Source organism: Pleuronectes platessa, chromosome 1, assembly GCF_947347685.1.
Source record: "Pleuronectes platessa chromosome 1, fPlePla1.1, whole genome shotgun sequence".
NCBI classification, from domain to species: Eukaryota; Metazoa; Chordata; class Actinopteri; order Pleuronectiformes; family Pleuronectidae; genus Pleuronectes; species Pleuronectes platessa.
Genome location: NC_070626.1, coordinates 6,571,389 through 6,587,177, shown reverse-complemented (window position 1 = coordinate 6,587,177; position 15,789 = coordinate 6,571,389). Strand labels below are relative to the sequence as shown.

At 40.9% G+C, this 15,789-nt stretch overlaps 1 protein-coding gene across 1 annotated transcript in view; it reads left to right on the top strand.

Moving 5' to 3' along the window:
* The window catches only part of itfg1 (integrin alpha FG-GAP repeat containing 1), a 147,397-nt gene that overhangs the window by 100,067 nt on the left and 31,541 nt on the right, over window positions 1-15,789 (top strand). Inside the window, exons 13-14 of the mRNA XM_053419527.1 lie at window positions 12,417-12,460; window positions 15,299-15,377. Coding sequence (XP_053275502.1) covers window positions 12,417-12,460; window positions 15,299-15,377 — 123 coding nt within the window. The remainder of the gene's footprint in view (window positions 1-12,416; window positions 12,461-15,298; window positions 15,378-15,789) is intronic.

The window sequence follows — 15,789 nt, the reverse complement described above, 5'->3', positions numbered from 1 at the left end:
GCTCATTAATCACGGCCAGTGTTTGTGTTCACTTGTCGGATCCACTCAGGTCAACCACATTTTGAATCAGCTCTATTTATCCTCAGGTCTGTCCAATTAGGGTTTGAGTAAGAATTAGATCTCGGAAATTCCATCTTGCAGATGAGAATTTTTCAACTGGTCCATATTGGAATTTGGGACCAAGAGCAATAAGGGATATATTTGACATGCGAATTCAAAATGTGAACGTCAACATTAGAAAGAATGATCTAAAGAGCTCCTCACATGTATAAAGTATGTGAATCAATAAGTCATATTCTCTTATATAATATTTTTGGGGGCATTTCGCCATTACTGACAGAGTGGCAAAAGTCCACTTGAGATAAAGATTACTGCAAAGGGACGGGCAAATCCAAACCCACTGCTGCTGCAGCCTCTTAATGCCTCCATGCAGGGCACCCACTTTACCAGGAAGGCTCAGGAACCCCCATAAATCATTAAATTTGAAACTGTTTAAAGGTCAGGGTAATGTTAGTGTAAAGGGTAGGGTTAGACACGTTTTAGGTATGGTTAAGGTTAGAGAAAGTCTCCAGGAAAGATGACCTCTGAAGTCATGGAGACACGACTGTGTGTGTGTGTGTGTGTGTGTGTGTGGGTGTGGGTGTGGGGGTGTGTTTGGAGTCTGTGTGTTTGAGCGTTAAAAAGATGAAGAGAGAGACTGACAGGCAGAACTGTATGAGTTGATTAGTTTCCTGCTGACTTATTAGGATGCAGATTAGGTGCATTGAGAAACATCTGGAGCTTTTCTTAGGCCCGTACACCCCCTTCTCCTCTCCTCTCTCCACTCCTCACCTCTCCTTTCATCTCTTCTCTTCCTACCAAATACAGCTCTCTTTTTGCCTCTTTCCATATTTCCTCTCTGTCCTCTTCTCTCCCTCTTGTTCTCCCCTATTTTCTCATTTAACCTCTTTCATTTCCACTCCTCTCATGCTCTCACCCTGTTTTTTACCTCGCTCTCACCTTTACTCTGCCTCCGTTCTTGTTTCCTTTCTATAAACGTCTTGTTTCCTGTCCTCCTGCTTCCTCTCCGCCTCTCTGCAGTCTGCCAGTCAGAGTTGCCTCTTATTCCCTCTTTTCATTTCATACAAATGACAACGAGGAGATATACATGAAGTCTGTGTCGCTCTGTCATCCGGAGGAGGATCTTACTGGAGGCTACATATTCAGATTGGTGTGAATGTTGTTTCTCTGCTGCAGCACACAGAGACAGGCTGAGTGGGAGTGGCTGCTGCCATGTTTGTCAAAATAGCATCCTGCACCAGCTTCTGTTGACAGATGAAGACTTATTGGCTCTGCCTGCAAATGTGACCACAAACAGGAAATACAATACAATGCACTACATATTACAGCCTTTTAATGCATTACCTGTAGGGAGCAAGGCTTCATATTTTTCTTTTAGTAGAGTATAACTTCTTTCCAAAGGCCAAATAGCAGGGATTCCTCTCCAATGTAAAATGTGTACCCTTTATCTTTATTTTAGATCCAAACATAAACAACACAAATTAGTCACTGGCTAGGAGTTCCACTGAAATGAAAGTCGACTGTTTATTATTAAGATACTCCCTTTTCTTATCACAATCTTGTTCCTTGTAAAGAGGATGGTAAATTACCTAAACCTATTTTCTCCCAGTTGCAGGGAACTTAAAGCAATATAGCCTGAGAGAAGGCAGATTGAATCAATTTTAGGTTTTATCAAGTTCAGTTTTATTGGTGTGGACCACATCCACTGAGAGTTGAGGTGTCTGGAAGACAGACCAATTAGCAAATTATGGGTAGTGGTTTGGAAGATGAAAATAACAAGCCAGCACATAATTTTGTATAAGACTTGAGCACCACATTTGATTTATGGTTCTGACGGCTAATCCAATCAGCTGCAAATAATTTTTTCTCTTCAGCCACTGACAACTTGCTAACCAAGGCAAAGTCCCACTGAGTCTGGCCGGACTACAACAAGCAGTGGAGACATTAGTGGCCTGAGTTTTTAATCTGCCTTTTGCTAATGTGGAGCGGTGTTGCAGGCCAGTCAGTTTTATTTAGTGGTGGATGAAGTACTGTAACATTTTACAAAAAGTACAAATAATTAGGCAAACATGTTCTCAAGTAAAAGTACCACATGTACTTTCTTATTTGAGTGAACATAAGTAAGTTGTTGTTTTTCAATATTGTGAATGTTGAGAGTATAATTACTTGCAGAGGGTAGCCTTATTCCTTAACAATAATACAGATTTTGTCATATAAATAGAGAACTCTGCAGATGATGCAAGTGAAAACACCTGATTATCATATTAATAAACAGTTGAGTCCTGGCGATGGCATCAGATTCCCTTTTCGATGTGTCTTCACCAGTGATGCTGCTGCTGCAGTTGCGCTTTGCTCTCGCTGAAGAGGGCGGGGTCTAATGTTACCCACCCAATCTGATTGGTTGGTGGAACAGTTCCCTTGTAGTAGAAATTCAAGATATTTGCTGATGTATGCACTGGAGTCAAAGAGAAAATAACCTGAAAGTTAATCAACTTGAGTGAAGTGAAGTACAGGAAAGAAGTAAATGTACTGGGTTTATTTTACAAAGTTGTCCAACATCAGTCATCACTAATGTTTGTATTGTTTTAATCATTTAATGTCAAGATAGTGCTTTGTTTGTTGATGTTATATATTTTACATTGTATAGGGCTATTACCTGGTATTGTGTTTGTGAAAGCGTGTTTGGATCTTTCTCAGCACAGAAACGTTGGACTTGATAGTGACACACCCTGAATGTCCACCTACTTTCACTTACTCTGCTGTTAATGAGGAAAAAAAGATTTGGCTGAAATTAAAATAAACTGCCACATCTGATCTTTGCAGTCACATAACTGTAACATTTAGATGAAGTTTCCTTTACCCTCAGTGAGGATGTTGAATGTTATTTTAATTGATATGGCCAATTACCATAATGGTCACATTATATATTTAGTGTTCATCTAAAGTGAAACACAGTGGAAGCCATTGCCAGCTGTTCAGGGACAGTGACTAAACAACAAAATGTGATAATGATAATAGTATAACCCAATGTGAAGCGAGAAGAAAAAGCTCACTCTGGGATCTGAATCCCCTCAGCAGTACCTTGTCATACTTAAACTTTGACCAGACAGTAGCCATTACAGTGTGTATCATACGGACAATTGTAGATGTATTTTAGATTTCAGTTGTGCACTGTTGAGGCAACTATTTTAATGGGAGACAGTTTGTTGTGTGACAGCTCTTAACTGCACAGCCTTTACTAATAAAATTATGTTTATTTACCTGCCGGAAATGCTATATAATTGTGTAATATGTTGATATTGTCACACCTTTGCTATATGTACATTACCATATGTAGCAATAGTGTTTAGATTATCCTTTTAAAATGTATTATTTAGCAATGAGCAAGTGGTCATTTCCAAAGTTACGACTTGCTTTTCAAAAGATGTCAGCCTGCTGTCAGTCAAAGTGTGTGTTGGTATGTGTGAGTGGGGTGGGGTGGTGGGGGGGTAGATGTGGGCATGTGTCGTGCCTGTGCATGTCTGTAAGCAGCCCTGCGGTCAGCACAAGCACCCTGAGGACAATGAGATGTGATTAGCATCTCTGAGCAAATGCCATATCGTTGTGTTTGTTTGTCAGTGTGTTTGCGAGTACAGTGTGTGTCTGCTCGTCTCTCGTTGACCCGCGCTTGTTGTCACTAGTGCTGACACGGCATGGCATGTTCCCCCCTGTCAAGATCTGCTCGCCACAGTTTAAGCTTTATTATGTGTGTGTGTGTGTGCTTGTGCGTGTATTCATGTGTTTATGAGTGTGCGTATGTGTGTGTGACGTCAGCTGACCCAACAGCTAGAGACTAAGTTGTGACGTATGCATGTAGTTACCATGGCTCCCCTTAGTTTCTTTTTATAGTGGGCCAATGAGGCTGCAATTACAGGTGAGGCTCCTGCTAAATAAAGACAGGTATTATATAAACAGACTATTTGAGACAAAATACCAGCATGCAGGATTGTGTGTTTATAAGTGCAGTTGCAGAAATGTATTTACGCCTCTCTTCACTGTGAGGACTACTGCATGCTGCTGGTTATTTTCTCAAATGGGTGAAAGAGCATATCTGGGAACTATGAAGGTTTCATGCTGCAAGGTGGATTTCAAATCAGTGTTCTGATTCAGTTTGTTGGTATCTGATAAAAAAGGTTAGCTTTATCAAAAATAGAAACAATGTTGTATATGCTTGACAAGAATACACTGAGTGATAAAAGAAACTTAAACTTGTGTAAATGTTCTTTACGGGTTGGAGATCCTGGAAACACTAACAAGAGGAGGCCACACATTGAAAATATGCTACCGATATGTATCACGCCATCGGCCCTCTCATAAATACTACGCCCCTAATACACATGAACGTGGAATGACAGGCAACTGCTGGAAGTCAACTTCTCCATCACTCGCTCACTGACTTCTGACCATGGTCTCGGATTCAGCCATGTATATCCCCCCAGCTTTTGAAGACTCTTAATGTGCAGTGAGAGCAGTTAGGGAGTGCACAGGCAAGCAGGTTGGTTAGGGACAAACAGGTCCACCGGCCAATAATTTCACTCGGTCCTAACGTTGTAATAGCCACAGATACAAGCTTTTTATTTTTGTTTTTGTTTCAGAGAAGTTAATTCTTTGATGGCTGTCAGGAAAAATAAGAGTTGGTGTTTCAGCAGTAAATTACCAACTCTACCTTTAAAACATAGACTTAGAGTGACACCAACAGTTCACACTTTGTTTAAAGTGACTAATCTACATGAGATGGGACAAAGGTGTTAATTTTCTATTAAGAAAAAAACTTAAAATGCAAGCTTTGGTCTGATATTCATTAGAAAACCAGATAAAGTCATTGCTTGTGCTTGTTAATAAACGCTCAAAATTACAGGTCATTATTAAACGTCAGCACCTGAAACCAAACACCTCAGTTGTTACTCAATTATTTTAAGAACTGCTAGGCTGTCACAAATCTATTGCCGTAAAGAAAACAAGAAAAACTTTTGTAATCCTCAGTAGATGACTTGTAGTAATTTTGTAGAGGATTCTCATCCCCAGTTTTGTGCAACTTTTCTACAATCCCCCCGGCATTTGGTAGCACACTACACCAATAAGAGAGTTCTATGTGGTGAGAAATGACCTGATTTCTGGTGTTCTACAACAAACTTGCAAGACGGATTAGGAACGCAGAGGCTCCTCTTATCCCCAATAACAGCAGATATTACAATGTGAGGAATTTTCATCCAAAGCCATCAGTGTGGTTCTATTATTAAATCTGAGTTATGACACACTGGCAGCTGCAGTCACGTTGCCACTGAAACTAGACACGGCCCAACATGTAAATTGATGAGCAAAGCAGTTCGGGTCATTAAACTGGCCATAAACTCACGCACTGAGCGGTGCTTTATTAAACCAGATAGTTCTTCATGGTTTGGAAGATCAGATTCTTAACAAAAAGAAACATCCATCATATTGTTCTTCAAATGTCAATCTTTGATCACATCTGGTTTACTCGTCACAGAACAAAATGTTGAGACATCATGGTTTGTTTTATGGAAAACAGTGTTCTCACTCACAATGTGTGACTGGCCACAGTTATTAAAAACTGTCTGGATTCGTCAAATAACTCTCTAATTGGGATGAACCAGTTAAGCCGATCTCTCACAGGCCAGTTAAACCATTCTTTGGGGATGTGAGTTTCTCAGCGGGAGACCAGCGTGTTGTCTTCGAATTCAGCGATGTTCAAGAATTGTATGTAATTAAATACTGTGCTCAAAGGAATGTGTCCTTGTTGGGATATTACACATGTTCCACCCATCAATGATGTTAACAAGAATGACACTCAGCGGAGCGAATACCTCCGCCAAGGGTAAACAATCCTAAATATATCTAATATTTGTAATTAACGTTCATATATTATTAAGAGAAATTAATGGAAATATTTTTTTAGTTCCATACCTCAGGGGTCGGGCTGCATTATCACATATTGCACTCGTCTGAGTTTGGGGTGTTGGTAGGGCTTACAGAGGGGGCTGGTTACCACACATTGGAGGCCTCCTGGCTTCTCTCTTCTTGTGCCTGGACGTTGAGTATTTGCACAGGTCAACTGCTCAGGTTCATGGGATGAGAGACTGGGTTGTCGAGGCATGGTGCACGTTCTCAGAGAACCTCTAGGACCTTTTGCTGTGATGATCTGTAGTGGTCCTTTACCTGGACGCTGGGCATGGGGTGGGATTACTATATTCCTTGTTGATTTTTTGTGTTATTATTTGTGGATTTGGCTTATGTTTTGCATGTGTACAAAGCAAAAGAAAAAAAATACATTTTAAAGCCGTATTTTTCAATGTTAATTCCTGGAGCCTAGTGCTCAACTGGATTCAATAGAACATTTGTGGGTTTAACTGAGATGGGTGAAAACACATCTTCATTGGTGGAGAACTTTAATCTCAAATGCAAACAGAAGCTTCCTGATTCTTCTGGAGGTCTGGAAAATGACCTTTCTATTTTATTTATTTATTTTTTGCATCACCATATGGAGACATTTATATTTTCTCTTGTACACATAAACAGGCTATCCCTATCATTATCTGTATTACGACTTCATTAAAATGTTTACATCATGGAGACAGGTTCAGTGACAATAAAAGAGTACACACTCATGATAAAAACGCTGCTCGCTGTGATGTAAACACACACACAGAGTACACAACGTCCAGAGCCCATTTCGTCCTCCACTTGATCATGTTAGTCCTGCGAAGGAGCTGCCATCAGTCTTAATATTACACTAGAAAATAGGCTAGCTCAGTCTAATGGAGGCTGTGTGTGCGTGTGTGCGTGCATGCGAGAAACATCATCTGTACCTCACAGGATCTTTTTTCAGCCACGGAGGAAATGTTACATACTTGTTACATGTCAACCAGAGATTGAAGTATGAAGAACAAAGCGGTCTCACAGAAGTAACAATGGATTCAAGTTCCTTCTGTAGAGACAGCCTTGCCTTACAAACAAACACACACACACACAAACACATGAATACCCACCCTGAAACAAAATCATCTACTTCCAGGAGCAACGGTGTGCCCATTGACTAGTGAAGGACTGCGTTCATGCAGATTATGTCTATACCCCTCCTCTCTTTCTTTTTGCGCATCAGTTTATTTATGTCATAAATATCTTAATGTAGCATTTGTGCATAACCTCTCACAGTAAAATTTACAAATGCTTCACATTGAAGAGTAGTCACACATCTGGCTAAAAGTGCTTAACCAGGACATCAAAACATTATCTTTGATGTCCTGGTTAAGGTTATGGTTAATGAAATAAGAGGAACTAAAATGTATCTCACGATGGAAGGCCTAATCTCATCAGCTAGCTCCTTCACTTTCACCTGGTAACATTTAATTCAGCCCCTGTGGTGTATGTAGTTTAGTTGGATTGTAACTAAGTCCGGGCAGACTCATCACAACCAAGCAAAACATCCCAACATCCTTTACCAGTGGGCGCATGAACTACAATGCACTCCACATAATGCTATAACTCAACCCATAAATTAAGAAAAATGAACAAACCACTTAAAAGATTATAATAGTAATGCATAATTGGTCATGCTTAACGTAAGGGATAAGGCTTTGGTTTAAGTGATAGTTAACCGAAAAATGAAAATTCACTCATTATCTACACACCACTATGCCAATGGAGGGGTGGGTAAAGTGTTTGAGTCCACAAAACACTTGTGTCTCAGGAGAAACATGTTGCAGTCAAAGTGACCCCTTCCTCAGAAGTAATAAAATAACAGAAAGCCCCGACATTCGTGTCCGATTTGAAACAGGGTCACTTACATGCTGGTGGACATGGCGATGGGAACACGCGTGCCCTTGGGTGAAAGTGTGTGTGGTTTTCTGGTGTGTCAGTGAGAGCGTGAACGTGCCCCTGAGGAGGATATCAGGGGACATTTAGAATCAGAATCAGAATTATTTGTATTGGCACGTATATTTGCATATATTGGAAATTGCCATGGTGTGGTTGGTGCACTGTACATAAAAACAAAACAACAATATAAACAGTAAGAAGCAATAAGTTATGCAGATAAATTATGTGCGGGGGGGGGGGGCAGAGTCAGTGTGATGCAGGGGGCTTGTTTGTGAGCCCCACTGCCATGGGGAAAAAACTGTTCAGGCTTAAAACATGGCGTAAATGAAGCCATTTCAAGTCGAATATTAATGTCAGGGCTCCAGACCCTTCGATGACACCACACAATCAGTATGGAGACGGTTTATTTATGTCTGAAAAAGGGGTCCCGTTTTGTTTATTTCAATTGTATTGGATTTGGCTGCAGCACTGTTTACCCATGAGACTCCTAAAGTGTTTCACCCACCCCTCCATCAGCATAGTGGTGAGGAGATAATAAGGGAATTTACATTTTTCCGTGAACTATCCCTTTAAGCTGTCCACAATGAATGGAAGTTCTAATAAGGACAGCTGCACGAACCTGTGTGTGTGTATTCGCGTGTGTGCATGCTCAAGCTGCGTGACATAGTTTGTCCCCGTCGGTCCTTTCATGAACTGACATCTCTTTATTTAACACTGATGGTGACACGAGTTCACAGTTTGTGCTGCAGCCCACAGAAATGCACTGACTCCTGTAGGATGTGTACTCTGTTGCACATTTCAGCTTTCTCAAATGATCTGCAATGGCCACACAAACGCATTAAGACAGAAAACTGCTGAAGTGAAAATAATTGCTTTGTAATGTGTGAAAACATCCTCTGTGCTGCAAAATGACTTGGGAAAAATAATAAAGTAAACTTGTAGCAGAGGAGATCAGGGGGATATGCAGTGACACTTTGTGTGGTGGCTCTGAGTCCTGCTGCTGTCTTTGTATTACGTCCTGTGTTTTCTTTCCAGATAATCCCAAATGAGACCAACTTCAAACAAATGGCAGTCTAATCCCTGTGTGTTATTGATTTACAGTGTCAGTGATACTGGTGCCTATAGCCTGACCTCAAGCGATGAATAATCCGACCCCTATGATTTATTGATCAGCGGTGTCCTTCCCAGACGTCTTTGGTCCAAAGGCTTGTGATGTGATGATGTGGTTTTTGCTCAGAGTTGATGAGTGGTATGATTACAGGCAGGGCTGTCTCTGACCACTCTGCTGCGAATACGTCAGACTTCCTTTGGTTCTGCTAAAGGCTTTGATTCCTCAGAGCTAATCACCAAATATTTTTGTTTCTTTTGACTTCATTCAACTCAGCTTCTATCGGGTACTAGGAGAGCCAGAAATAGCCTTGAGTTTTTAAAACTAATTGCAGTCACCTTACAGGCTCCTGATTTCTCTCTCACGTATGTTTCCGAGTCACTATAGAACAACATGAATGGTCTGATGTCACTGCAGGCCTCTCCTCATGCCCTTGACTTGAAAGCATTTTGAAGTGCAAACAATAACTAGAAGTTTCTTAGAGTACATATAGTATGTGATTACAGAATATGCTTCGAAAAGCCATGTTAAATGACATCAAACAAACAGTGACTGATACGCAGTGTGGTCAGTTGGGGTCAATGTACACATGTTTGTCTTTGATGGGAGCTCAATCTGAATTCCAGTTCAGGCATATACTTAATAAGCTTGTGAACATCAAAGAAGCAAATTTGCTTTGGCCCCACGTACGCCATTTCTTCTTCTTGGGGGGGGGGGGGGGGGGGAAATCCTCTTGTCTTTTCACACAAAATGATGGCAGGGTTACCACATAAAGGGATTCGGAAAAAAATTGTGCAATGCAGTCATCAACCCTTGTACTTTGTCGCACCTTGTTTTGACATTAGTCCAATTAGAGTTAGTTACAGGACAATAATGTGTCAATGAAACATCTACTGACCATAAGTGAAGCCTGCTTCATGGTGATACTGTTCATATACTCAACATTCTTCTGCATGTCTGCAGCGGAGCTGCTATGTAAGTTTTTGGTCTGACTACTGTAATTCTTTCAATAAAAGTAAGCCTATGTACTCAACAAAATACCAGGACACTGCAGTATGAAGACGTGCATCTACAAGTCCTGCGATTATAGAAATCGGGTGTAAATAGATGACTGGATTCAGTCAACACAAATGCTTGAGCGCTTTTGCTTTGAAACGGATACAGGAAGTGTGCAAATATGTTTGTTTTTGACATATTCGACAAATAGACGATGAAACTAAAGTGAAACGGAATTTTCACTATATATTTTGCTCTGAACCACACGTTGTACGCAAAGAAAATAGGCAAGACCCTGACTCTCTAGAAGAACAGCGTGGCTCCCTCGCAGTCCATGTACCTGACATGCATGTCTCACACTGGCAGTGTGGCTAGCCTGATTACATGGCTGCCGAAATAAAAATTCTGATGCTCTGCAATGCACAAGCACTACTCATGTATTCACAAAACACAAAACTCACAATTTTGAGGCATGGCATTGGAATGGCATTGGTGTCCTAGATTGCAGTCAGTTTTTGTAGTTCTCCCTACATATCAGTCAAAAATACCAATGTTTAACTCATGTTGTCATAAAAGGAAAACTCAAGTTATTACTAATGGATTTTCATAAGTGTTAAAGGGGACATATTATGAAAATTCCACTTTTGTTGCGCTTCTACATGTTAATTTGGGTATCTGGCATGTCTACCGTCCCAAAAACTCTGGAAAAAAAAACAACTCCCGTGATTTGTTGTGGTTCCTCTACGCTAGAGTGCGTGGAATGGGATTACGACCAGAATTTACGTCACAGTCTCGCTACATGGCCTTGGACCCCCCCGGCCGATGATCACGGCGACTTTGACTTTATATATTTCCAAAAAGTTTTTCCAACTGCTACACATCAATCAAATTTCATTTGTGTATCCAATATTCACAAATCACAATTTCTCTCATTGGGCTTAACAAGGTGACATAATTTGCCCTTAACCCTAAACAAGAGTAAGGAAAAACTATCTTATTAAAAGGGTAAAAAGAATGTAGAAACCGCAGAGGAGCCACATGTGAGGGATCCCTCTCTCAGGACAGACAGAAGTGTGATTCCTTTTGATTAAATTTCAACATGTTCCTTGGTAGACCAGGCTTTAGTTGCCCAGAGTGAAGTTTGACAGCTCATAGTGAGGCTGGAGGTCTGACTGGTTGTAGTACATTCAAAAGTGCACAACATGATGAACTGTGAAGGTTTGTGGGATTTAAATGGTGAAAAAATGTAAATCGGTGGGCTGGGTGTCTTCACTTGTGTGTAAGAGATGGTGTAAACTGACACATTTGTTTGGTGAGACAGCAGCTGCAGAAGAATAGAACACTGTCTTGCCCCCTTTATTTAGGCCTTTATGAATAGTTTGTTAATGCTTAATGGTGTGCTGCACAGCTCTATAAATATCTATAAACATTGTGGAAGAATGGATAGAGGAACCTTTGTGATGATTGAAATGTGCACAAAAACAATTAGGGAATTGTCAAGAAGAATGGAGATCATGCTGTTTTGAACATCCAGTGACTTCTGCAAGTCATCTATGTGTACAACAACCCATTACAACAGACTATACACAACTCAAAAGTCTTTATAAAGTAGTGACAATTCTGGCCATGTATATGGCTTATTCAGAATATTTGTGATGAACAATCGAGCACTTGGTTTCTATCCACCCACTGTCTAGGCGAATGAACCAGGCCTACAGTGATGTTCCTTTTGAATGGGTGCAATGAGTTTGGCTTCTGTTTACTGCAGCACTGGGTTCAGACCTTACTAACGCAGTATTGGGCTTCAGCGTGATTCCATCAGGCAAATCATGGCAACCAAGACCCAGGACCCCATTAGTATGCTAATAAAGTCACTTCTCTAATAACTGATTAGCAATTCAGCGGATTTTGTCCTTGCTGAGTGAAATGCTCTCTTTGTGTGCACGTACGCACACACACGTAGCCTCTTAATAGTTTGCACATTTATTTTCTATGTCTCTCATTGCTAGCAATTAATTTATAGCCCTCCCTCCATCCGTTCTTTGCTTGTGTGCCTTGTCAGTGTCCACCTCCCAAACAACAAAGACGATTAAAATGTGTGAATTGTGTTAGTGATCCTCAAGAACAGTTAATATGAATTGTTTAGTTTTTTTTTCTGCTGTGGCTGTTCAGCCCTGTTGAATTGAAGTCATTGTGTTAGCAAAGTTTATTTCTCTGTGTGAGTTTGACTGCTTGATGATTGATACGTGTGGATACAGTGGTCCTTAGGGCACAGAAACGACAGCTTCACAGATCATTCCACAGCCGAGTGTTATTGTGCCAGTCATGTACACATGCTGAGCAACATGTCTGACTCTGTCACCTCTGTCTTTTTCAGTGCTCAGCGGCCTCTGCTCCAACCGCTGCCCAGAAGATGTGAAGGTAAGAAATCTGTCTGCGTCTTCCTTTTGGTTTTTCCACCTCTTTAATGACAAAAATTGTATTGTGTGGTGAAATGGCGGGGCTGGCTGATATGGTCATATCAGTCAATATCTATAATTGTTATGATAAATGTCTCATTCTTTTAAGTTCTGTTTAGTTTTTCTCTTGAGGATTATCATTAACCTGATTAAGCCAATATTCTGAATACGATGTTGCCATTTAAACGGCATTTTCTGATTATCCTAACTTGAATGAGGTTGATCTCGGAATAAGCAATAATTGAATAAGACTTGTGAAGTCTTCTGACCTTAGGTCTCAATCACATTATGATGTCCTACCAGCATTTCACAATTTCGCATATTTTACAATATATAATAACTAGGGATGAGCGAGTACAGCATTATCTGTATCTGTATCTGTATCTGTTAACCATATGAATTATCTGTATCCGTATCCGTACCCGGAGTGGGCGGGGCCTAACCCGAAAGTGGGTGTGATTTAACCCGGAAGTGGGCTGGATTTAACCCGGAAGTAGGCCGGGTTGTCTTGAAACGGGCGGGGCTTTAACCAGTATGTTATTTTAAGCATGCAATTGATATGGGTTGATCAGAAAGTGTTATATTTATTGCTGATTAGAAAACTATTACAGGACAGCATCAGCATTGAGCTTCAGATCAATGATTTTGATCACAATAGCAAACGAACTATTTACAGAACAAGTTTTGCAACAATGAATACAACATGCTGTTGCAATTATGAAGTGAAATGTAATAACAAGTGTTTTCATACTCAACATAACTTTCTTTTTTATCTTAACTATTTTTTTATTTTTTTTATTTATTTCCACACCAGGTTGTGTGTGTGTGTGTGTGTGTGTGTGTGTGTGTGTGTGTGTGTGTGTGTGTGTGTGTGTGTCTGTGTGTCTGTGTGTCTGTGTGTGTGTGTGTGTGTGTGTGTGTGTGTGTAAGAGAGAGAGAGAGAGAGGGGGAGTGTGTGTGTGTGTGTGTGTGTGTGTGTGAGTGAGTAAGAGAGAGACAGAGAGAGAGAGGGGGAGTGTGTGTGTGTGTAGCTTAATTTGTAATATTTTTTATACCACTACTACCTAGAAAGTGTCAGACACTCAGTGCGTGAAGTAAAATAAAACTGGTTAGAGCCAACTGAGTTTAAAAAAAAACAGAAAAAAAACTCCAACGACCGGCAGAGAGAGAGAGAGAGTAGCCAGATGCTAGAGAGTAGTCAGACACTCAATGCGTGAAGTAAAAAAAAAAAAAAATGTTTAAAAAAAATAAAATAATAATCTCCGACAGGCAGAGACGCAACACGAGTCGCTTTCTACCAGCACCACATCTGAACGAACCCACGTTTAACAGAACTCTACTGGTTAATAAGTAAGTAAAAACTGAAATAAAAACAAACTTCAAGCTGAAGAAACCCTAAACGTTAACGGAAAAGACCCGCGAACCTGAGTGACTGAGTGACAGAGAGCTGTTCTGTGAGTGAGTGAGCAGAGCGGTGTGTGAAGGGGAGGAGCGCTGTGACGCTGTGTGAGGATTTTCATTCAGTCCGAGCACAGATATTGACTCGTATTACTCGTATAATACTCGTGCTCGGCAAAAGTGCTTTATCCGTACCGGATACTCGTTTCAGCCGAGTATCCGGCTCATCTCTAATAATAACTGCTTGATAACAATAACATCATAGTCAAAATAATGCTGAATAAGACAGATAGTCCGAATATTGGTGGCCATGTTAGCTTAGTTCAGATAGACTCCTGACGCAGGTTTGACCTACGTCACTGACTCAGTCTGAATGAGGTCAAATGTTTTGCGTTGGCACAACATGACCTTTTTCATAGTTAAACATAGCTGGTATTTTGTTGGGCAATTTCTTTAAGCGCCTTTTTTATCTTAAAGAGCTAATGTGGGATGCTCTTGTGGACGGTGGAAACACTGCAGACAATAGCATCAACTCCTTCCACAACCTCTGACCAGTGGAAAGTCCTTTGCAAAACATATTAGCCTTGACACCAACAAGAGGCTGCTGGTACTAGAGTTGTTTTGGTTTTTCTGTCTCTCTTCCACCCGCTTGTTGTCTAACTGAAAGCTATGATGAATGCAGTCGACGAGTGGAGCTCGCGGCTGTTTCTACTCCTCTCCTCTCACCATCCATCAACCCTGTCTATCTTTTCATTTCGCCCTCCCACTCCTCTTCTTCTTAGTCACACCTCTCCTCCGCTGTCTTCCTTTCAGCCCACCAGTCTGCTTCTCTCTCTCTCTCTCTCTCTTTCTCTCTCGCTCTCTCTCTCTGTTTCTTTTCTGACCTCATTTCTATTCCTCTCTCACCCGACTGCCGAGTGTCACAGCTTACAGGGCCAGGTCTCTGTCACAGTGTGCATGTTTGCATGCGTTAACAGTGTCATGATTAGCTCATGTAAAGTGAAGGCTGGCCCAGCGGATCTCTTCATTAACTGTCATCCTTTCATAATGAAGAGATAACACAACCTCTCTGTGTCCGCCCACGCAGGCGCAGAAACTAGCGGCCGTCACAGTCGTTTAAACTTTAGATTTGAGGCAGTTAAGTCAGACATTTGTCCTGTCACCTAGTGAGTAAAACTGTAAAAAAAAGTGCTCAAGGTCGCCGGGGTGACAATGTGTCTGTCTGTCTTTCTGCCCACTCCCGCTCATGTATTCCCCTGTTTCTCTCCGTCGCAACTCGATGTTTATTTTTTCCCCCTGTCCTCTCTCGTCCTCACTGACAGGCAGCTGATGTGAAAAAACTTTCCAAAATGTAAACATTTATCAGTTCTTTTCATTTGTGTTTGCATGTGTGTTTTTACAGCCCTTTGGTGTTAACCAGCCAGGTCCCTATGTCATGTACACCACAATGGACTCCAAAGGTTACCTGAAAAATGCCTCAGGTGAGTGCTTTCTTTTCTTCTAATGTCTTTCAGTCATAGCTTGTGGAAATGACAGAACGATGTTTGCTTCTCTGAAAATGTCACTGCCTGATTTTTTTTTTACATCCACGTCATCTACGTATTAATAACTTAACCTCCTAACGATGACAGCTGTCCTCAGTCAGGCTGAAAACCACAGGCTTTTTAGAAGAGGGAGAATGTGGAGAAAAGGCAACATATTGATTTTAATTTCTAGCTTTTCTTTTTTTATTAATGTGAAAATAGCCTTTATGCCTCAAAGACAAAGGCTGAGGCAGAGAGGGCAGCGAAAGAAAAGACAAAAAGAAGAACTTTCCAAAAAGCTGTGTAATTGAAAGGAAAATAAATCAGTTTGATAAGCTCCATGGTACCGCGGCAGATCGTGCTTTTAGTT